Source organism: Xenopus tropicalis, chromosome 2 (genome assembly GCF_000004195.4).
Source record: "Xenopus tropicalis strain Nigerian chromosome 2, UCB_Xtro_10.0, whole genome shotgun sequence".
Classification (NCBI taxonomy): domain Eukaryota; kingdom Metazoa; phylum Chordata; class Amphibia; order Anura; family Pipidae; genus Xenopus; species Xenopus tropicalis.
In genome coordinates, this window is record NC_030678.2 from 22,711,435 (window position 1) to 22,736,492 (window position 25,058).

General features: G+C 39.2%; 1 protein-coding gene across 1 annotated transcript; it reads right to left on the reverse strand.

Moving 5' to 3' along the window:
- Positions 1-8,444: 8,444 nt before the first annotated feature.
- LOC116408760 (protein spinster homolog 1-like) lies at positions 8,445-14,024 on the reverse strand. Its single transcript, XM_031896589.1, has 9 exons — positions 13,890-14,024; positions 13,581-13,738; positions 13,343-13,412; positions 12,805-12,947; positions 12,128-12,271; positions 11,308-11,497; positions 11,131-11,196; positions 9,796-9,894; positions 8,445-9,624 (listed from the first exon to the last, which is right to left on the reverse strand). Exons 1-9 carry the CDS (start codon positions 13,926-13,928, stop codon positions 9,439-9,441), a joined length of 1,095 nt encoding a protein of 364 aa, XP_031752449.1. The 5' UTR covers positions 13,929-14,024; the 3' UTR covers positions 8,445-9,438.
- Positions 14,025-25,058: the final 11,034 nt, after the last annotated feature.

Below are 25,058 nucleotides of genomic sequence, written 5' to 3' on the forward strand. Positions count from 1 at the left end.
CCATAACTTAAGTCTACTAAAAATCATTTAAATATTGAAAAACCCTATAGGATTGTTTTGCCTTCAATAAGGGGTAATTATATCTTAGTTGGGATCAAGTACAGGTACTGTTTTATTATTACAGAGAAAAGGGAATCATTTAACCATTAAATAAACCCAATAGGGCTGTTCTGTCCCCAATAAGGGGTAATTATATCTTAGTTGGGATCAAGTACAGGTACTGTTTTATTATTACAGAGAAAAGGGAATCATTTAACCATTAAATAAACCCAATAGGGCTGTTCTGCCCCCAATAAGGGGTAATTATATCTTAGTTGGGATCAAGTACAGGTACTGTTTTATTATTACAGAGAAAAGGGAATCATTTAACCATTAAATAAACCCAATAGGACTGTTCTGCCCCAATAAGGGGTAATTATATCTTAGTTGGGATCAAGCACAGGTACTGTTTTATTATTAGACAGAAAAAGGAAATAATCTAATTTTAAAATTAGAATTATTTGCTTATAATGGAGTCTATGGGAGATGGCCTTTGCGTAATTCAGAACTTTCTGGATTACAGGTTTCCGGATAAGGGATCCAATACCTGTACTAAACTTTGTTTATTAGGATTATATCAGTGTGGGTATGGGCAGCTCAAGTGGAAAGGGTACTGTGCTCCAGTACAGGTGCCTCACAACTTGGCTGTAGCACCTAAATTATGGAGGAGCTTTAGACCCCCCTTATCTATGACATTGTTTTCTTGAAATGTTTTGATTACATTTTAAATTCTTGTTTGTGAAAGCACTTATTGTAATTGATAATCCAAGGAAGTCAATAATGGTTTATAATCGTTGATTATATTGACAAATAAGGATCCTTCTTTCCTCCACTTTTCAATTACTTCTGCTGTTTATGCATCTGAGCTGCCATCTTCCTTTTTTTCTGCTGCCATTCTATCCCTTGTCATTTTCAATTTTTTTTTAATAGTTTTTAGAATCGGGGGGGGGGCATTTATCGACATTCTTATTTTCGTGATTTTAGAGATTTTTGAAACCACAGAAAACTCATTTTCTCTAAAGCTACGATTGCCAAGTGATTTATAACAGCCCTTTAAAAAAGAAAGCATTAAAAACACATGGAAAAAACAAGAATTTTTCATATTGTCGCACAAATGAAAGTGTCAAAAGAACCCAAAAACCACTAAAACCACAAAGCAAAGAATGATCTTCCAGTTGGACATGTTCCATTGACTTCTACATGACTTCGACAGCTTTTAGATGGCCCTTTTTTTCATTTGAATTTGTCACCGTTTTGTCACATAATGAATTGTGGGTTTTTTGTGAAAAAGCCATATTTTTGTGCAAAAAAAAAAAAGAATTGTATGGGCAAAAGGTTTCGCCAGGCATGGATTTGCAGCGAAGTTCCGAGTTTCGCCATTGGCAGATTGTTTCACGAAATGGATGAAAAAATTCGCCGTGAAAAAATTTGCAGCGCGTCCAAAAATTGTCGCCCGAGTCTAAAGAATAGCCGCGTGACAAAAGAATAGCCGCGGGCGACAAAAGAATAGCCACGCAACAAAAGAATAGCCACGGGCGACAAAAGAATAGCTGAGCAATAAAAAAATTGCCGCGGGCGACAAAAGAATAGCTGCGTGATAAAAAAATAGCCGCGGGTGACAAAAGAATAGCCGTGGGTGACAAAAGAATAGTTGCACGGCATAAGAATAGTCGCAGCCGACAAAAGAATAATCGCGCGACAAAAGAATAGTCGCAGGGCAACAATTTTTTGACGCGTGACATTTTCGCCGTTTTGCAAATCTTTTGAAAGATTCGCTAATTTTTTGGCGAAGCAAAACGGGACAGATTCGCTCATCACTACTTATGCCTACTCTACCTTTTTATGCCCTTTTTGTGTTGCTACTAGAGAAGGGGGCTATTCTTGCAGAACTGCAGCCTGGGTGGATCAAGTCTAAACTTGGGTTCCCTGTATTGGTCTAGTATTCCAGCAGGCCAGCCTGATTACCATTACAGAGTTGATTTTTTAGCAAAAGTAATATTGTTAAAATGCAATTATGTCAAGAATGTTGACAGAAGCTGAAAAGAGATGAAGCAGCAAATCAATTTAAGATGAATTAATCTATTTTAAATGAATAAAATGCCATTTTAATGCGAATTACCATTGGCATTCTCCCTCATAATTTGTTTGGATTTCTTACCTGTAGGTTATAGACATGACTACCTCGTTAGTAATGACATTTGTTGAAAAATATGTTTGGCCTGATCATTATCTTCTGGTGAGTGTAGATCTAGTGAATGTAGACTTGCCCGGGAAAGGCAAAATGTTAGACATTGCTTCCGACTGGGTTTAAATAGCTTTTTTTGTTCCTTGTCTTTGGATTGTACTATTTTTAGCCTTAGCATCATTTTTACCAATCTCTGTCTATACAAGTGCAGCTGTTCAATCTGTCAACAGCAGGTTTCCTTTCCCAGACATGCTAGGAACTCACTTTGCTCTCATTAAAATAAAAGGTTTAAGACATAAAAGTGGGAAAAAGCAAACAAACGTAGGAGGAAAATAAAGAGAGACAGAATCGCATGTAACAGGCAAATAGAATCTAGAAGAATGGCTGCCATTATTTTGTTGTTGGTTTGTATTTAGGCTTTTATTTAAGAGGGCAGAGATGCCCCAGAGATATAATTACCTAAGGATAATTATTAATATATTAATAGTACTACTATTAGGGATTAGCACATTTTTTTGCCAGGCATGGATTTGCTGCAAAATTCCACCATTGGCAATTTTTTTTGCTAAAAATGTTGCCAAATGAGGAAAAAAGTTCACGTCAAATATATCATGGTCACACACGTCATGTAGTAGCAAGTCATGTAGTAGAAAGTCATGTAGTAGCTGCATTCACAAATTGTTCGTCCTTTTGCAAATTTTTCAGAGAAGCAAAACAGGACAGATTCACAAGCCACTATCACTTTTGCCATTAGAAACCTTTTGCATATCCCGCACACTCTTCATTTCTTGAACAGCAAGATAAAGATGTACAAGGTCAAGTAGAGCCAGCTGCTGGTCCCCTGAGAGTTTATTCACTTAGAAAAAGTCAACTGCTAAAAAATATCCTCTTGCCCAAAAAATGTCCCCTTGCCCAAAAAATGATCTGCGGATGGACAGAAGAGCTGAAGGTAAGGAGGTGCTTCACTTTTTTGGTTGTTTGGTGAAGACGTATTTTTCAAAATGGACTTCATGGACTGTAACCCATTTTTGGCCATCATTAGTAATGCTGGTACTGCAAAAGTTCCTTCAAAATTCTCAAGAATCTCCCCATGTGATATTGTATTATAAATCTTTCTTTGAGCCATTTGAGCCATGCTTGGAACAGGCAGGAGTGTGGGCTGCATTCATTATATTGGCATTTACAGCTCAGTCATGCCATCGGTTTCAGCATATTTGCTGTGGGACTAGTTAGGTCTAGTCTGGAACTCATTTTGTAATTTCTATTGAAACCAAATGAAGTCTTGAGTGTATGTTCTGGCATGGTCCTGTTTGAATGGGTGCACCAAAGCAGCTAAATATTTTCACTTTCTTTCAGGATGTCTTATAACCTGGCTACCTGTGCAGGATTTCTGTGATAGCTTTAAGATATGGTTCACTTTTAAATTAACTTTTAGTTATAGAATGGCTAATTCTAAGCAACTTCTCACTTAATCTTTTATCATTTTTAATATTTGCCTTCTTTTTCTGACTATTTCCAGCTTTAAAAAGGGGGGGTCACTGATCCCAGTAGCTAAAAAAATAATGCTCTGTGAGGCTATAATTTTATTGTTATTGTCCTTTTTCTCTTCAGGTCCTTTCCTATTTTTATACCAGTCTCTCATTCAAACCACTCCCTGGTTGCTAAGGTAATTTGAACCCAAGCAACCAGATAACTGTTGCTTGGAGAGTTGCTGAACAAAAAATAAAAAAGGCGAACAACCCCATTAATACAGTATGTAGGAGCAGGTTGCTCCTCCTCTTTGCCTTCACCGGCGGAACAGGGTGGGTGCTGGGGAACCTGGGACTTAGGCCCTAGTAAAGAATGGCCATAAGGAAAGGTTGCCCTTGGTGAAGTCAGGGAACAGAACCCCATCATTGAGTGTTAGACAGTTGTAGATGAGCTCTTGTCATAGTACAGTCTAGGAGTGTCAAATAGGTTGAGCTGGAAAGAGCAGTTTGTGCTCCAGTGTAGGAGTGGGTGATACTGACCGTAAGCGTTAGAATTATCAATATTATTATTATAATATCATATTTCTTTCCGCAATTAGTATTTGTTTGTGCTAATAATCCCAATCCAGTGAATTATGCTTCAAAACTGCATAAAATACAAATGTAAAAATGTGCAAAATATGAAAGCTTGCGAGGTCATATAGAAGTCAATGGGGGCTGTCCTAGGCATTTTTTTTGCTGGCCTTTCATTTCAAGGTTTTGGTTTGTTTTAGAATTATTTGTGGAGCTAATTGAGCTATTAAAGTGATGGAAAGTTTACAAGTCAAGGTATTAACATTTTTTTATTCATTTTTGGGAGATTTTTTAATGAATGGGGAAACATTTGTTTTAGTTGAAGTTGAAAAAAACCACTAAAATTACACAAATTTTAATAAATCTGCCCCTTGGCGTAGGGATCAGAGTGGATAGTGAATTAGGTTAGAAAATTCCCCGGAGGTTCTGCTGAAGGTGATCCAGGCCCCCTAAAGGTGTCACTGAGGTGAAGTGGATTTCTGCCAAGTCTACTCACGGGGGTGTCAGTGTGTAATACGCTCTGTTACTGAATATGGCATGACCACCTTACCTCATAGATCCATGAACATTACCTTGAAATGTGAGCTTTTGGGACTACTTAGGTTCCTGCTTTAGGCATGGTATGATAAAGTGGCTTGATACTATGCCTTATGCAGGGACCTAAGTAGTCCTGAAAGTTGGCATTTTATAATCTAGGTATCACCTACTCTATATTTTGTGGTACCTCTTCAGTTTCACAAATGATTAAGCAAGAAGTGACTTGAAAGCCTTGTTTAATTTCTATTTCAAGTACTTTTGACCTTCACAGAGTCACTTCTTGCTTCTCTGTATTTGTCTAGCTGCACTATTTCACAGCTCCCAATCTGAAATTTGCTTTCATGATGGATGAAGGGTTGCTTTGCGTTACCAGCTTAGGGACAGTTTGTATATTTAGTTCATAATCTTTTTCTCCTTGTACCTTAGGCACAAAAGAACATGGTCTGCCGTACTCCATGCGTAGCACTGCATCAAAAGTACTGTCCTATAATAAAATACAGATATAAAAACCACAGTAAAATATGCTATAATGATAATGACAAATAGATAATATAAAGGGACTCAGTTATTATTAATAGGTGTAACACTAGGGAGACATAAAATGTTTGTGCCTATGTATGCTTGACGCCAATGACACAGCGACAGAAGCGCAAGGGGCAGCATATATGGAAATATAGAGCCCTATACCACCTGCAGAATTACACCCACCTATCACTTTTGCACTATACATCCAGTGGGTGATAACAAACGATTGGGCCTTCAGCAACTGTACCTCTTGCCCTAGCTCCTGGCTTCCTATTTATAATGGCAGGTTTGTGACAAAATCAAAGTTATAATGTATAAAACTACTGAAAGCTTTAGAAATCTATACAATGCATGTAGACCATGTAAAAATGATTCTGCAAAGATCATGGATGTGTGTTAGTCTGTGTGTAAGTGTACAGTATGTCTACTGGCGGGACAATATAAGCCAACAATAAATTGCAGTTATATGCTTGTATTGTGCACATATTCTCTCTACTATACCTAAGTTACCTAAGTGCCTTATTTTTGTTATTATGTTGGGTTGAAAACCCCAACATACTGTTCTTCGACTTTAGCTTCTTCTTCCGCTTCTTCTTCTTATTATTCTTAGCGCCCCCCATTTTCTAAACGCTACTCCTCCTACAGTTTTAGGGGTACAATACCCAAACTCCCCACACTTCTTCGCCCTATAGCGGAGCAGGTTGCTTGTGCTTTTCTAAGCGATTGCGCCCCCCGTCTTTTGTGGCGCACCCCCGAACCCCCCAATTTTCCCATTGACTTTGACAGGGAAGATTTTCAAACTGCTGCCACACTTACAGCTTTGACGCTACACCCCCCAAACTTGAATCACATAATCATGGGGTCACTCCAAATGAAACAGCGACATTTGTTGGATGACCCCAAAGTGGGAGGGGCCAACAACAGCCAATCAAATTTTACCCATTGACTTTAATAGGGAAATTGAAACTGCTGCCAATCTTACAGCTTTGAGGCGACACTCCCCAAACTTGAATCACATAGTCATGGGCTCAGCCTGAATTAAAATATGATGATTGTTGGATGCCCAAAAGTGGGCGGAGCTGTGAACAGCCAATCAGATTTTACCTATTGATTTGGCAGAAATTCAACCTGCTGCCATTCTCACAGTAATAACACCAGGGTCCCCAAACTTTGCAGAGTTAGGCACCAGGTAAGAAAAAGTGGGCAGGGCCACCAACAGCCAATCAGGGTTTACCTATTGAGTTTCAATGGGGAAATTCAACCTGCTGCCATTCTCACAGTATTAACCCCAGGGTCCCCAAACTTTTCACAGTTGGTCACTAGGGGACTGCAGTTTTAATTTTGAAAAGTGGGTGGAGCCACCAACAGCCAATCGGATTTTACCTATTGACTTTCAATGGGGAAATTCAACCTGCTGCCATTCTCACAGAATTAACCCCAGGGTCCCCAAACTTTTCACAGTTGGTCACTAGGGGACTGCAGTTTTAATTTTGAAAAGTGGGTGGAGCCACCAACAGCCAATCGGATTTTACCTATTGACTTTCAATGGGGAAATTCAACCTGCTGCCATTCTCACAGAATTAACACCGCGGTCCCCAAACTTTTCACAGTTGGTCACTAGGGGACTGCAGTTTTAGTTGTGAAAAATGGGCGGGGCCACCAACAGCCAATCAGGGTTTACCTATTGACTTTTAATGGGGAAATTCAACCTGCTGCTTTTCTCACAGAATTAACACCAGGGCCCCCAAACTTTTCACAGTTGGTCACTAGGGGACTACAGTTTTAGTTTTGAAAAAGTGGGCGGAGCCACCAACAGCCAATCAGATTTCACCTATTGAATTTTATTGGTTATGTGTCAGGGTTCCCAAACTTTGCACATTCAGTCACTGGGTGACTTCGTACTCAAGGTTAGAAAAAGTGGGCGGGGCCGCAAAAGCCAATCACATATACTAAGGTCTCCAAACTTTGCAGAGCTAGTCACCAGGTAACTGCGGTTCAGAGTTAGAAAATGTGGGGGGAGCCACTAGCAGCCAATCAGATTTTAACTATTGATTTTCAACGGGGAAATTCAACCTGATGCCATTCTCACAGTATTAACACCAGGGCCACTAGGGGACTGCATTTTTTTTGTTTTAAAAAGTGGGTGGAGCCACCAACAGCCAATCGGACTTCACCTATTTAATTTTTTTGGTTTAAATTTAAAATGCTGCCTTTCTCACACTATTTATGTTAGGGTTCCCAAACTTTGCAAAGTCAGTCACTGGCTGACTACATATTCAGGGTTAGAACAAGTGGGCGGAGCCACCAACAGCCAACCCATTTCCACCCATTAAATTTCACTGATGCCATTATTTAAGTATTAATTCCAGATACTTAAACTTTCCAGAGTTGTTATACTTTTCAGAGTTACTCACTGGGTATTTGCCGTTCAAAGTTAGAAAAAAGTGGGAGGAGGCACCAACAGCCAATCACATTTCACCTATTTACTTTCAATGGTGAAGTGTAAAATGCTGTCAGTCTCACAATTTTTATGCCTAAATCCCCAAACTTTGCACAGTTGGTCACCGTGGGACTGCAGTTCAAAAATAGGAAAAGTGGGTTGGGCCACTAACAGCCAATCAGATTCCATCCATTGAATTTTATTGGTTTAAATTTAGAATGCTGTCATTCTCACACTATTTATGCCAGGGTGCCCACTGTGTGTCACTGGGTGACTTTGACTCAAGGTTAGAAAAAGTGGGCACACCCACCAACCACCAATCAAAATGTATCTATTGACTTTTATTGGTTTAAATTTAAACTGTTGCCGTTCTGTAACTATTAATCCTAGGGCCCCTAAACTTTGCAGAGTTAGTCGCTAGGTAACTGCAGTTCCAGGTTAGAAAAAGTGGGCGGAGCCACCAGTCAGATGTCACTTGACTTTCAGTGGGGAAATTTAAATTGCTGCCATTCAGACACTATTAAAACCAGGGTCCCCAAACTTTGCACAGTGGTTTTACTATATAACTGTGGTCCAAGGTTAGAAAAAGTGGGCAGAGCCAACAACAGATCAGATTTCATTCAGTGACTTCACGTTTTTCAACCCAACATGAAGTTTGTTCTCAAACTTCCCTTTCTAGTTATTATTATCATTTATTAAATAATTCTCAAAAGCACATGGCCAAGGAAACAGTCAGGTTTCGAATTTCATGGCAATAGATAGCAACTTCTTCAGACTTCACGAAGGGTATTTTAGTCTTCTGTAGCGTTGGTTTTGTTGTAACTTGCTTGTGCTTTCCGGATAGAATCTGACTTTGGCGGAGAAGGTGTACACATCTTTGGTCCACATTGACTTTTGGTTTTGGCAGGATTAGTCGTTACGCTGAGTTACAGATTTCTCACCCAAACTTTGGAGAATACATAGTAACATAGTAAGCTGGGTTGAAAAAAGACATACGTCCATCACGTTCAACCGTAATGCCTATATATTACCTGCCTAACTACTAGTTGATCCAGAGGAAGGCAAAAAACCCCATCTGAAGCCTCTCTAATTTGCCGCTGAGGGGAAAAAATTCCTTCCTGACTCCAAGATGGCAATCGGACTAGTCCCTGGATCAACTGGACCATACCCCTGTAGTGTTGTCAGTTAAGCCAAGATGCTGAAGAAAAGCTGGGGGTAATACTCAGCGCTGTTGGTGTACAAGTTTTTTCCTTTTCTTTCAGTATAGAACAGCTATATCTGTAACCATCAGGCTGTACCTTCCTCTTCTAAGGTAGCACAGGATCTGGTGTATCCATAAATTGCTTTACTTTCTTCTCATCCTCTTCAATATATTTACTTGTAAGTAAAAATAATCCAGCTCCGACGAAAGCCATGTACCTTCTTCTTCTAAGGTAGCACAGGATCTGGTGTATCCATAAATTGCTTTACTTTCTTCTCATCCTCTTCAATATATTTACTTGTAAGTAAAAATAATCCAGCTCCGACGAAAGCCATGTACCTTCTTCTTCTAAGGTAGCACAGGATCTGGTGTATCCATAAATTGCTTTACTTTCTTCTCATCCTCTTCAATATATTTACTTGTAAGTAAAAATAATCCAGCTCCGACGAAAGCCATGTACCTTCTTCTTCTAAGGTAGCACAGGATCTGGTGTATCCATAAATTGCTTTACTTTCTTCTCATCCTCTTCAATATATTTACTTGTAAGTAAAAATAATCCAGCTCCGACGAAAGCCATGAATGGGATAATCAAGAGAATGATCTCTGTACTGTTCTGGGACAGGTATGGTGCGGCTCTATTTAGTCTTTCAAAAATCTGTTGGACAAATTAAAACAATAGAAATGAAACACTGCCTTTTTATCAAAAGGTTAATGCTGTGGCGCATTACAACAAATGGTAAATGGCAAATACATTTCAACCACAAGAAAAAAAGGTTATTATCCTTGCTTATTGCATTGTTTTTAAAGGTTAAAAGATACTACTTACCCAATGCAAGAGTTTTGTAACCCCTTTATCTGCCATTATTGATTCTACAACTGACTTTTCAGAAAATGCCCAACCGAAGCGGGTTGGAAGCACTGTTGTCTGGAAAAAGAGAACAAAATTTTGGCATGTGAGAATTTGGGCAACTATATGTAAATTATACTTACAATTAGGGGACAACACCTAAATTATTGCTATGTGCTCTTTTCTTAGGGCTGCTCTATCTTATATATTTAGCTATATGTATATGGAACCATTAAGGTCTATATCATGTACAGTAGCCCTGTGGCAAAATGTTGCTTCAAGCATTAGCTTGCTATTAAGTCCCCTCAACAGGGTACTGGCACAAGGGGAGATTCTTAGCCCACAGCATAAATGTGCTAACACGAGCGACAAATCTACCCTAAGGCAAGTGCCTCACAGGGCTGATTCTCGGCCTGCTAAAAAATGCAAAGAATCAGCCCCTACCAGCTCCAGCCGCCTACCTTGCCTACAATACGGCAGATAGCAGCAAAAATTTTGTGAGTTTGCATTTCACAGCCGATATCCGCCACATCTGCCTGCACTTAGGGGGAGCCAATGCTTTGGGGTACGGGCAAGGTAGAAGCCTGGTTCCAGCATAGGGACTAAATCACAGAATCAGCCCCATGGGGCACTAGCCTAAAGGAGCAGTTTAGAATAGAACCTGTACTTTTTATCTAATGTTGTAATCACAAATAGTATATGGCATTTGCTATTTCATAATCTTACACAGGGCAAACTCTGTTGGGCTACGCCATGTTTGATTATTGCAAGGTAGATCATTAGATTAGATCTGTGCACTTACACAAATAATCCCTCTATATAATGGACTCCTACTTATAAAACAGTGTCAGAAATGGGTTAATAACTAGCTACCTTACAAAGCCCTAACACTGAATAGCTCCAATTTCCCTATTGGTCTGTTTAGCTTAAGCAGCGGCAGGCCGGCACCCTAGTGATTCCCCTGTTCACCCACGTGCAATACTGTTCGGTGGGAGTCATTGCCCCCGCCGTGTAATGACAAGCAGCAGGGGTAATAACAAGGAAGTGTGTACTAGGGGAAGGCAGGAGAGGTACCTGCCTGGTGCCCCCATCATTGCGCCCTAGACAGCTGCCCCTTCTTCCTACCCCTAGTTCCTGCCCTGAGCTTAAGAACCAACAAAAACCGTAGACTAAATATAGTATGTAGAGCACAAGCTGATTGAACTCAAGTGAAAAAGAGGGTACAAGACATAAAACAAATACAGTAGCACTGGTACTGGTGCAAGTATCTGTATGAGACATTACAGTAACAGGAAAGGAAACTGAATACGTTACCAGAATAATTTCGTTTACTGGGACCTGGTTCAGAGACAGGCAAATCCAACTTAAAAAGAGGAAAACCTGTAGAGAAAAAGAAGATGGGAGAACAGTTGAGTTAGATGATGTTTTATGGAGATGAACTATTACATATGTGCTAATATTTAAGTATTAACCCAATTGCATAATACTCACTTGAGCTGTGAAGAAACTCATCCTCATTAGGAAAATACTCAAGCACATAAGTGGAATAGCCAGGAGAAGTCCTATGGCGCACAGTATCGGATCTGCTCGTCGATTCGCTTTTCGGCGAATGGAACTGATCACTGTGCCCAATACAATGCCAAGCACAACAGACACGCATTTCCCTAATTCATATAGTGTGCTATAAACAATAATAGAGATTAAATGGACACTGATGAAATAAACATATAAAGTGCAAACGGATATATTGTTGTTTTAAACATGTAACAGTCATAATCAATTTTATGTGCTCTTTGTTTAAGGTTATGAGGAAAAGTCGATAGATACTGAGAATTAGAGAGCTCTAACATATACCTACCAACTAGAAATATCATAGACATATACTAATATTGGACTTATTTTTATATAATTACAACTATTGTAATTTACATCTGAGTATATCTTCTAAAATTGTCATTAAATGGTTTTAGGGTTTGTAAAGCTGTGATTTAAAAAAAGCTTCAGCCAATAAGAAATAGTTACTTGTACACACAGGGATAATCAGCAAGTTTTTGTATCAGTCTGAAAAGAGTAAGGGTGAAGACACACAGAGCTACTAGTAACAGCTACTAGTCGTGTCTACTAAAATAGACAATGCTGATCATTTACTGATAACTGTCTCTATGTGTGATTTAGTAGAGTCAATTCTCAGTATTGTCTATGGCAGGGGATTTTCTGGTGTTTAGTAGCCATGACAAGTAGCTGCTACTAAATAACCCTGTGTGACTTTGCCCTAACAATTAGCCAAGTAGAGAATGAAATAGGGACCTACCTGTACTCAATATTCCTTCCAAGTATGTAATATCGCTCCTGCTCATTGTAGACTCTCTTCATTAGGATTTGAATCCAGACAAATGCCCCTTTAGTAGCAAAAGAAGCAGCTCCAAATCCGACAACCGAGCAAATCAAGCTGCGACTGAAATGAAATAGATCATAAATCATTTGTGTGACCAAACAACACATTTCTCTCTCTTGATTTTCATTCCTCATTAGAGGACCAGTAACCCTCCCAAAGATAAAAATGGCTCTTTTGAGTTGACACAAGTTATTTCAGTCTAGAAAGTGTAATAATGTTTTCTCTGAATGTCATTGGTTTGCTTATATGCACCCTACTTAGAGAAATATCTTATAAAATATCTTACAGATAATGGATCCTATACCTGTAATTGATTGGATTACTGAGTTCATGCCCATGACCTGGGCCAGAACTGATTAAAACGTAAAGGTAAAATTAGATGAATTTAAATAAGGATCTCTATCACTGAAAATAAATGATGCCTAATGTTTGGCAATATAGTCTAAATAACAGCTATGGATAAATGCATATGTAGCATTGCCATCTTGGGGGTGTTACTAGCCCCTTTTGTCTAATTTTAGAGTTGCCTAATTGTGCTTCTACATTAAACTGAAAATATGTCCAGCAGTCTACTATACTTGGTAGCTACTCACTTTACAATCATGTCCAAAATATCCAATTTAAGGCTTCTTTTCTTCTTTTCAATTGTAGGATTAATCACCAAGCCACCTACACCTGGTTTGGTTATCAGTAAAATAAATACCAGAATCATAACCAGGTCAAACCAGATGTCCACCTGTTTCCAAAAGAAAGATAGCTGTCAGTTATGTGGCTTAGTTATTTCCATAAATATGAAGCACCCATTGATCTACACTAAACACAGAGATTCAAATAGCTAAATTGCAAGAATGTTCTTAGCAATGAGCAGTAATATTCCCCTTGAACCCCTAGCACAACAAGGTGCAGTTGTATATGATTGCTCTGCTCATACTCTACCCTTGAGTACTTATACTCTTGCCCCTTCTCGGGCAACAAAACATCCCTATTTTCCTTACGACTGGGAGGAATGTAAATGACCAGTGTAAAGACATATGTCTGAAGTTTCCTCTCTAGGAAACCTCAAGCTACTTCAGAAAGTGATGCTTATGCCTTCCCACTGGTCTTTGTTATATCCAAATATGTTTCACTTACCTGTAGTGCAATGCGCCACTTGGAACCCAAAAGGGCAGTCACAAATGGTCCAAAAATGGACCCCACGGCACTGTAATAGAAAAGACAGAGTGAATGAGTGCAATACACATTGGTGTGGGAATATGTGCTTCAAATGAATTGATATTACAGTCTGGAAATTCCAAGTTGCCATGTTGGAATGCAGACACACACACAGAATAAACCATATCACACTAACATAAAGGAATGGGAAACTTACCATGCAATAGAAAAAAGGATGTAAAAGATGCACTGTATTAAAGTTCGAGTTCTGTTTTCAAATAGATCGGCGATTATCAGAGGAGCAGCAGTTATATAACTGCCTCTGACTGAGGTTAATGAACTTTGAAGGCAGAGTAAGGCCCAAAATCCAAAACTCTAAATGATAAAAGAGATACCAAATATTTAATGCATCAATAGGATTCAGATTAAACAATAATCATTGTAGCGCAGGGTACTGGCATTATAAGATTAGTGAAATGGCACTAATGGCATTTGCTCAAAGAACAAAAAGGAAATAAAAGTTTACCTCTGTTGGAATGTATAAACAGGCAGTGGAGAATATCATCCGCGCAGCAATAACTCCACATATTATTCTTACACTACTGTATGCACCCCATAAATATGCAAACAGTGATGCAGTTGATATGCCAATGCCGATACACACTGTGGAGATAGGAAAAAAGAAGGTTGTGAGTCAAATTGTTAATAACTAACAAAGCATTCAACAACAGAAAGTACCTCAATAGGCAGAAATTTATAATAGTGATTTAATCAACAGTGGGCGACTCAGAAAATAAGGGCAAGGGCACAGTGGGCGGATTGTCAGCCTTTGGATAAGCGCAAGCTGGCAATCCCACCCTATACTTCTGCTTGTGCCGGAACCCAGAAGCACTGAATCCGCCGGGGTGCAGACACACACAGCTGATATGCGCCGACCAACAGCAAGTCTCGCCTTTGTTAGTAGGTATCGGCTGCATGGGCCTCTACCCGGGCAGATTCAGTCCTTCTGGGTGCAGGCACAACTGGAAGGGGCAGATCTGCCTAAAGGCATTTTTACAATTGCTACTTAAATGCCAGATACAATAAGAAATGAAAGCATTACAGATTATGATACACAAAGCACACAAACAATGCAAAGAAATGATAATTACTGTTCTGGAATATCCATGCTTTTTGTTCGCTGATATCAGAATGATTCCTGATGTCAGGTAGGGAACCTATGGGAAAAAAAATAAAATAGGACACAATGAAAGGGAGTTCGTTAAGCTGCTCTATTACCTTCCAGAATTAAAACTGTGAATATTTTTTATATATATTGCAGAGGTAATAGACATTTTTGAAAGATTTAATACACTGACATTTCTAAAACTTTCTAGAAAAAAAAGGTTTATGTTTAAGCTACGATATCCAGTCTTGGATGCAAAAGTCGTTTTTAATGAAGTTCAACCTTACCGCTAAAAATGACATCATTGGTCGTATTAATTATCATAAGGAAACCGATAATTATGATAACTAACGTAGAGCGCCATTTGGAAGTAGGAGGGGTATTTTCTTCCCTCTTTTCTTCTTGTCTTTCTTCCGTGTTTTTCTCAATATCTATGTCATCATTAATGCGCTTTGGCTTTACTAAGCGGTTGATGTTATCTCTTACAAAATTGTAAGGATAAATGATAAAGTAAAATAAAGTTTGAAGAAAACTGCAAAAATAAGAGAATTGATATTAGAAATAAATCATTTTCACTAAGAAAGGTAACCCCTACTGATATATAACCCCTACACCCCCAGAATGAAATGTATTCTTCTATTAAAGTCAAAGGATTAAGAAATCCCTCTATATATGCCTATATATGTACAGAGTATAGATAGATATGATTAGGGGGTACTATGGCGCTCACTTACCGTAAAATCGCTTTGCACTCCTTTCCCATCGAGATTGAAATGCAAAATGATTTGTGTTTAACTGGACAAAGCAATGCCTATCTTAATCTTTCTTGTCTACATTATGACATCACAATGTCTCCCAGTGGTTGCCATAGCAACACCATTTCCTACTTAAACCAGTACCTGCCCTTTGTCTACTTTATGACATCACACTGCTCTTCCAGTGGTTGCAATAGAAATTCCATACCCTGCTTTATTCTGTTTATTATTGACCAAAATCTGACCCACTTATTTAAAAACATTTGTATGTATATTTACGATATTACTAATATATTATTTTGGTCACTGGGTGACTACGTATTCAAGGTTAGAAAAAGGAGGCTGAGCCACCAACAGCCATTTTCACACATTTAATGCCAGTATCCCTAAACTTTTCACAGTTGGTTACTGGGGGACTAAGGTTAAAGATTAGGAAAAATGGGCGGAACCACCAACAACCAATCCATTTGCACCCATTAAATTTCATTGGTTTATATTGATAAAAAAACACAAATACAAGAGTTTTGTATAAATGATACCTATTTGGCTCTAAGGCCCCTTCCTCAGGTATTTTGCCGAAAGCTTGCAATGTATTTTTATTGTTAGCCAAATAGGTATCATTTATACAATATTCTTGTATTTGTGCTTTTTTATCATTTTTGACACTGGCTAACACGGTATTACAGTTTTTGTTTTGTGATTGGTTTATATTTAAACTGATGCCATTTTTTTTTAAACTTTGCAGAGTTAGTCACTGAGTATTTGCAGTTCAAAGTTATATATATATGCCTATATATGTACAGAGTATAGATAGATATGATTAGGGGGTACTTACCGAAAAATCGCTTTGCACTCCATTCCCATCGAGATTGAAATGCAAAATGATTTGTGTTTAACTGGACAAAGCAATGCCCTTAAATATAAAATGACATCACAATGGTTGCCATAGAGACACTATCTTAATCTTTCTTGTCTACATTATGACATCACAGAGTTCTCCCAGTGGTTGCCATAGAAACACCTGCTTAAACCAGTACCTCCAACAGTTGCCATAGAAATTCCATACCCTGCTTTATTATGTTGGGTTGAAAACCCCAAAATACTTTTCTTCCACTTTGGCTTATTCTTCCACTTCTTCTTATTCTTAGCGCCCCCCATTTTCTAAACGCTATTCCTCCTACAGTTTTAGGGGTACAACACCCAAACTCCCCACACTTCTTCGCCCTATAGCGGAGCAGGTTGCTTGTGCTTTTCTAAGCGATCCCGCCCCCCGTCTTTTTGTGGCGCCGCTCCGAACCCCCCAATTTTCCCATTGACTTTGACAGGGAAGATTTTCAAACTGCTGCCACACTTACAGCTTTGAAGCTACACCCCCCAAACTTGAATAACATAATCATGGGGTCACCCCGAATGAAACAGCAACATTAGTTGGATGACCCCAAAGTGGGAGGGGCCAACAACAGCCAATCAAATTTCACCCATTGACTTTTATGGGGAAATTGAAACTGCTGCCAATCTTACAGCTTTGAGGCTACACTCCCCAAACTTGAATCACATAATCATGGGGTCAGCCTGAATGAAAATATGATGATTGCTGGATGCCCAAAAGTGGGCGGAGCTGTGAACAGTCAATCAGATTTTACTTATTGTTTTGGCACAAATTCAACCTGCTGCCATTCTCACAGTATTAACACCAGGGTCCCCAAACTTTTTACACTTGGTCCCTAGGGGACTGCAATTTTAGTTTTTAAAAGTGGGCGGAGCCACCAGCAGCCAATCAAATATCACCTATTGATTTTTATTGGTTTGATGCCAGAGTTCCCAAACTTTGCACAGTCAGTCATTGGGTGACTACGCATTCAATTTTTTTTTTTTAAAAAACCGCAAACTGGGAGGGGCCAACAACAGCCAATCAAATTTCACCCATTGACTTTTATGGGGAAATTTAAACTGCTGCCAATCTTACAGCTTTGAGGCGACACTCCCCAAACTTGAATCACACAGTCATGGGCTCAGCCTGAATCAAAATATGATGATTGTTGGATGCCCAAAAGTGGGCGGAGCTGTGACCAGCCAATCAGATTTTACCGATTGACTTGGTGAAAATCCAACCTGCTGCCATTCTCACAGTAATAACACGGGGCCCCAAACTTTGCAGAGTTAGACACCAGATAAGAAAAAGTAGGCGGAGCCCCCAACAGCCAATCAGAGTTTACCTATTGACTTTCAATGGGGAAATTCAACCTGCTGCCATTCCCAGGGTCCCCAAACTTTTCACAGTTGGTCACTAGGGGACTGCAGTTTTGCTTTTGAAAAGTAGGCAGAGCCACCAACAACCAATCAGATTTCACCTATTGATTTTTATTGGTTTGTTGCCAGGGTTCCCAAACTTTGCATAGTCAGTCACTGGGTGACTACTAAGGTTTTTTATATTTTTTTAAGTGGGTGGAGCCACCAACAGCCAATCAGATTTTACCTATTGACTTTTAATGGGGAAATTCAACCTGCTGCCATTCTCACAGAATTAAAACCTGGGTGCCCACATTTTTTACAGTTGGTCACTAGAGGACTGCAGTTTTCGTTTTGAAAAAGTGGGCGGAGCCATAAACAGCCAATCAGATTTCACCTATTGAATTTTATTGGTTTGATGCCAGGGTTCCCAAACTTTGCACATTCAGTCACTGGATGACTACGTACTCAAGGTTTGGAAAAGTGGGCAGGGCCACCAAAAGCCAATCACATTTCTTTCATTGTTTTCAGTGGGGAAATTTTAACTGCTGCCATTTTCACATGTTTAATGTCAGGGTCCCCAAACTTTGCACAGTTTGTCACTGGGTGATGTTCCAAGTTTAGAAAAATGGGTGGGGCCAACAACAGCCAATAAGATTTCATCTAGAGACTTCATATGTTTACATTTAAACTGCTGCCATTCTTTAAATATTAATACTAAGGTCCCCAAGCTAGTCACCAGGTAACTGTGGTTCAGAGTTGGGAAAAGTGGGTGGAGCCACCAGCAGCCAATCAGATTTTAACTATTGGTTTTCAATGGGGAAATTCAACCCGATGCCATTCTCACAGTGGGTCACTAGGGGACTGCATTTTTAAAAAGTGGGTGGAGCCACCAACAGCCAATCAGACTTCACCTATTGATTTTTTGGGGGTTTAAATTTAAAATGCGGCCTTTCTAACACTATTTATGTCAGGGTTACCAAACTTTGCACAGTCAGTCACTGGATGACTACATTTACAGGGTTAGAACAAGTGGGTGGAGCCACCAACAGCCAACCCATTTCCGCCCATTAAATTTCATAGTTTATATTTAACTGATGCCATTATTTAAGTATTAATTCCAGAGTTGTGAAACTTTCCAGAGTTACTCACTGGGTATTTGCCGTTCAAAGTTAGAAAAAAGTGGGTGGAGACACCAACAGCCAATCACATTTCACCTATTTACTTTCAATTGTGGCGTGTAAAATGCTGTCAGTCTCACAATTTTTATGCCTAAGTTCCCAGACTTTGCACAGTTGGTCACTGGGGGACTGCAGTTCAAAAATAGGAAACAGCCAATCAGATTCCATCCATTGAATTTTATTGATTTAAATTTAAAATGCTGTCCTTCTCACACTATTTATGCCAGGGTGCCCACTGTTTATCACTGGATGACTTCCACTCAAGGTTAGAAAAAGGGGGCGGGGTCACCAACCACCAATCACAATTCACCTACTGACTTTTATTGGTTTAAATTTAAACTGTTGCCGTTCTGTAACTATTAATCCTAGGGTCCCCAAACTTTGCAGAGTTAGTCACTGGGTAACTGCAGTTCCAGGTTAGAAAAAGGGGGCGGAGCCACCAATCAAATGTCACTCGTTGACTTTTTAGTGGGGAAATTTAAATTGAAGCCATTCACACACTATTAAAACTTTGCACAGTGGTTTTACTATATAACTGTGGTCCGAGGTTAGAAAAAGTGGGCGGAGCCAACAACAGATCAGATTTCATTCAGTGACTTCATGTTTTTCAACCCAACATTAAGTTTGTTCTCAAACTTACCTTTCTAGTAGGTTATAAAGTTAGTGACCACTGCCTGTTAGCTTTGATAAAACAGTTGGAAAGGGGGGGTCCTTACTCTTTGGCCTCCATCTTCAACCCAGAAAAGATATACACTGGGGAGCCTGGTGTCAATAATGCCCATTTTCTTGCCCTAGAGAGACAATCCTTCTAGAGAAAGTCAAGGAACAAGAACCTTGTGAATAAAGTTTAGTAGTTTTAGATTACAGGACTAGCTTTGACAAGAGTATGTTCTAGAAATGTAAGATAGTAAGACAGAGCTAGGAAGAGCAGCTTTGTGCTCCACCTAAAGATTCATAGATGGAACTAGCCTCCCTTGGGCATAACTGATCTAAAGTGAAGGGACAACAGTGCTTAAGGGAATCAGGCTTAGTGTTTTACTCCCTGAGCATTTTCATTAGAGAGTATCTGGACTACTAGCTGGTAACCAAAAGATGTATCCTCTGGAACATGGGTTAAGCTCTGCTTTGATTGTTTCTGATATTCAATATTTGCCTTTGACAATCAGTGAGTATAACCCTGTTGTGTTTCACATTAAATCTTTTGTTTTATTTCCAAGAACCTTTAGCATTTAACTTTATTATTGCAGCAGAGAGGTGTAGTAGCACAATACCCTCTCCCTTTTTTTCCTACTTACAGAGGGAGAAACTCATGTGGAATGAGACAGAGTGATTGGAGACCTGGGGAGGGAGTCAAAAATCTGGGAACTCCTGGGAAAATTGAGTGGGTTGATGGGTTTGCATGTTCTACCATCCTAAGCTAGACTAGAACATTTTTGGCCCAAAACAGGGTTATGGTGATATCTGTTAATATCTAATGTATAATCCTATGAACACGTGGGGTCCAGATGCATATGCCCCAGACCTACAGCAAGAGAAAGATCATACCACAGACAAAACAGCAGACACTCATGTATCCTATGGACAGGCGTATGTAAACAAAATGTAAACTTTATTGTAGGCAAACAAGAAACATAGCCTTATGCATTTATGCACTGAGCACTTAATCATATTCTGGACAAATAAGTTTCTGGTACAGATATATATACCCAAACCCACCAATCAGAGTAACATATGAATTAACCCATGGAAGATAAGGGAAAGGGTCAATAAAAACAAAGAGGCACTGATGTATAAAATAAGACAGTAATATATTATAGTGATACTGTAGGTGGATTGCTTAGGTGTCCTTTGCCATGCAATAGCTTTTTCAGGATATTAGGCATGGAAATACCCTCATTATACTAAGCATGGATAGTAGCTTCTTTAACTGCAGTACTGAGAACTGCATAAAGTGAGCAAATCCCCATACCCCCATCACGAGCTTGAAGTAGAATATGATATGAAACGCATCTCATAAATAAAACAGTTCCCTTTCTGAGCCAGAACAAAAGAAAGAGTGTGGGTTGATTCATGCTAAGTCTCAGCTACCCATAGAGAGGAAGATAGCAATGTAGGAAGGACAAGAGCACTGGAAACATCTTCAGTTCCTAGAAGGGCAACCAAGGACTAGAGATGTAGCGAACTGTTCGCCGGCGAACTAATTCGTGCGAACATCGGGTGTTCGCGAACGCGGAAATTCGCGAACTATTGGCGATGTTCGCCATTTTGGGTTCGCCGCATTTTTTTTTGCGCCTTGTTTTTTCGCCTCGGTTTTTCGCCTTTGCGTATACATAGGAATAGCTTGCGTTTTTTTTGGCGTTATTTTTTTGGCGTTATTTTTTGGCATTTTTTTTTTTTGTGTTTTTTTTACAAAGTATTTTTTAGAGAAATTTTTGCTTGATCCCCCTCCTGCATGCCACTGTCCAGGTCGTGGCACCCTTTAAACAACTTTAAAATCAGTTTTCTGGCCAGAAATGGCTTTTCTAGGTTTTAAAGTTCACCTTCCCATTGAAGTCTATGGGGTTCGCAAAGTTCGCGAATATTCGCGAGTTTTGCCGAAAGTCCGCGAACGGGTCCGCGAACATTTTTGGCGATGTTCGCTACATCCCTACCAAGGACTGGAAAGTGCAAGGAAACGTGATTCATTAGAACCTAAAGCCAGAAGCCATTCCAGGGTTCCACAAATACTTGAATAAATATATTAGTAAGTGAGTAGTAGTCAGCTCTGCTAACAGCATTGGTATTGCTTCAAGCACAATTAAATATTCACGGCAACAGTTTTTAAATGAATAACTACTTCAGCATAGATAGATGACTCTATCAGCCAGTGAGAAGTTGATTAGTACCATGGCAAAATTGACACACACAGATTTTTTTAATATTCAGTTTTGAAATGTCACATGGAGCTAGCCATATTCTTCATTTCCCAGGGTGCCACAGCCATGTGACCTGTGCTCTGATAAACTTCAGTCACATTTTACTGCTGAGCTGCAAGTTGGAGTGATATCCCCCCCCCCCCTCACCCCCAGCAGCCGATCAGCAGAACAATGGGAAGGGAGCAAGATAGCAGCTCCCAGTTGGTATCAGAATAGCACTCAGTAGTAAGAAATCCAAGTCCGGCTTGGGACTCCTCCAGTTACATGGGAGAAGGAGAAACAATAGGTTAACTGACAATCTTTGGCATCAGATCAATGGAGCTGCCAGACTGTATCCATTGCCTGATATCATCCTCAAGCTATAGGGTTTTTTAGCCATGATTGATTATAACAAATTAGCCCCAGGAAGATATTGATTAGGAAGGCTATGGTGTTGGTCCTACACACAGGATGGTTAGCTGCCAATGAATTCAAGACAGGTCAGATTGGTATTTGTGCGTCCGGAAACCTTTCCAGTGTTTAGAAATGTAATGCTTTTGAATGATCATGATCAACTTGAGCACTTTTGGGAATTCCCACTGTAGATAAAATTGTTCTCTTTGATCAATGCCTTATTGCATGCTTACTTAACCACTTAATCACCTAATGGAATACAAGACACCTCATCCATCTCCCTGTAAGCCTCCAACTGAGTTCTATGGTTGTGATGCGCTTGTACCTCTAATCTAAACTAATAAGTGTGAAGTGCCATCCTATTAGCAAGTCACATGTAGGTTTGTGTGCAGTCTATTAAACCAATGACACATATAACATCTCTGCTGGCGTATTTCCGCTGAGTCCCCACTTCCCGCTGTGCCACCTATCATTTATTAATGGAAAAATGTTCTCTCCAGCACAAAATGGTATCGGGTATATTTCAGCTAGTGGAGAAACATGCAGAGTTTTTTGCTTACATGTGTTGCATTGTATTGTATTAAATGCGTTTATTTACTGTTCTTTACAAGGCATGAACAAAGGCAAATTTAATATAAATTGAACTTACAAGGGCCAATTTCAGTGTAAGATTCCTGTAATTCACTGTGCTACAAACAGGACATTGGACATTCAGTCATTTCGGGCAGATTTATCAAAATAAGAGAAAAAATTCACCTACTTTCTATTTATTTATCAAATGGTGAACTCTAACTTTCACCTACTGATAAATACACTCCCATAAATCCCATAGGAATGAATTGAAAGTGGGTGCGTTTTTCTATGGTGAGCTCTAGTTTCTCACTTTTATAAATCTGCTTGTATAGTTAAAACCTGAATTGCAACCTCTTATTTTAGTTTATAAAAACCATTTTACCTGATAATCTCTTTTCTTCACTGAAGGAAATATCTGTCATCCTTTATGTTCTTTACTTTGAGAACTGCATTCGCAAAATGAAACAAACCCTAATACCTTCCCTTAATGGCGCTAGTTATAGTTATCTTTTCATTTGACTTTTTATTTTGCTAATGGAATACAGAGTGCCAACTATATTATTGATTATTTCATACTAGCAATCTAGGTCTATTATTTTTAACTGCTTGAAATTTGCCAGCAGGCATTTTATTCTGGCTGTAGGACTATGTCTAGCCCAGCTTGGCTACCTGACCATCTCTGCTTAAATCTTAAGGTCTAAAATCAGAACAGAAAGGGCTAATTGGGGATTTGTAATTTGTAAATTTGTAATTTGTAATTCAGGTATATTAGAATATTCCTTCCTACATTTTCTTTCATTATGCATAACCATTTTTCTTTTGGGTGGAGAAAGACTTTAAGACTTATTATTTATAAAATCCCTTATTGGCTTAATTTTAGCTTTTGGGCAGGATTCAGGCATATTAGAATATTCCTTCCTACATTTTTATACATTATACATAACCATTATTTTTGGGTGGAGAAAGACTTTGAGACTTATGATTTATAAAATCCCTTATTGGTCTAAAGGATGTTGCATATATTATGTATGTACTATGAATGGCGGCTCAGGGCCGTTTTGCTTCGCCGAAAAATTTGCAAAACGTCAATAAAATTCGGGAAACGGTGAAAAATCAGCGAAACGTGTTTGTTGTGCAACTTTTTTGATGCCCAAGTCTATTTTTTTGTCACCCGTGTCTTTTTTTGCTGCCTGCATCATTTTTTGCCGCGATCGTGCCTATTTTGGAGCAACCATGCCCATTTTGATGCAACCACACCTATTTTGACATGACCCTGCCCACTGTGACACAACCACGACTTTTTTTGCCGCTCAACAAATTTTTCTGCAGCGAATCTTTGCTGAAGTTTTGCGAAACAATTCACCAATGGCGAAATGCAGAAATTTGTTGCGAATCCATGCCCGCCGAAAAAAATTCGCTCATCACTAGTTTTGACACATAAAAATTGCTGCAAAAAAAACTACGAAAAAAAAACTACGAATCATGAAAAAACATGGCCTTTAGTGAATGGGTCCTTTAGTATTAGGACCCTGCCTGGACTGTAGGATAATTGATATCCCAAGTATCTGTTCTAAAATATGATCTTCCTATGGCAGAAATGACACACTGAGCCAGTATATGTAATGCATGGGATATTTGAGTTAACATGATGGTAGGCCAAAAGCAATATCCATTTGCTGTGTTGTCATTTCATTACTGTGCTTGGACTGTCAGTTGTCAGTTGAAGTTCAATAAGGCCGATTAAATAATCAGTTTTATGTTAATATCCTCGGCTGATATGTCTAGCTATCCATACTGGCTGAAATATTAACATCAAATGGATTATTTGCTTCTCTGAACTGTAACATCTATTGCACTGACATTGATGGAAATAGGCTGCCACAGTTACCGACAACCAGCTTGTGTTCTTCTGACTATTATTTAGATAAAATGAAACCGATAAGGATGAACTGAGCATTAAGGGACTGATGTTACTGAATAAAGTCGAGTGTCATTTTTGTACAATTTCAGATTTATGAGTCAGGTCACTGGGGTTGAACAAATGGAGGTAAAGGTTACAGTATAGACTTACAGTCTGTAGTGCGGAGATGTAAGCGGCAGGTCAGGTTAATATTGTATGACTTATACACCACATTTCTGCAAATACTATACCACAGTTAATTGTTCTAGAAATGGTTGTAGGTTCTTCAGCCTTAGATGCAGGGCAAGATGAGAACACTCAACCTTGAAGCAACCTCCTCCTTCAGATGAATGCAAAACACCACAGAAAAGTAACTTAAAATGAAGTTGGGGTCATTTATGGCCACAGATGCAGCATGCAAAGTACAATTTTGGAAGTAAACCGCCATGTTTTACACATATTGCAGTGTTTTTTTTCCCATAATTCCAATGTAATTGTGACCATGTGGGGAGTTGCACTCACTGCAGTTGCATCCAGTGTGTGAAAACCAATGCAATTCTGCTGTAGCATATGCATAACCATTT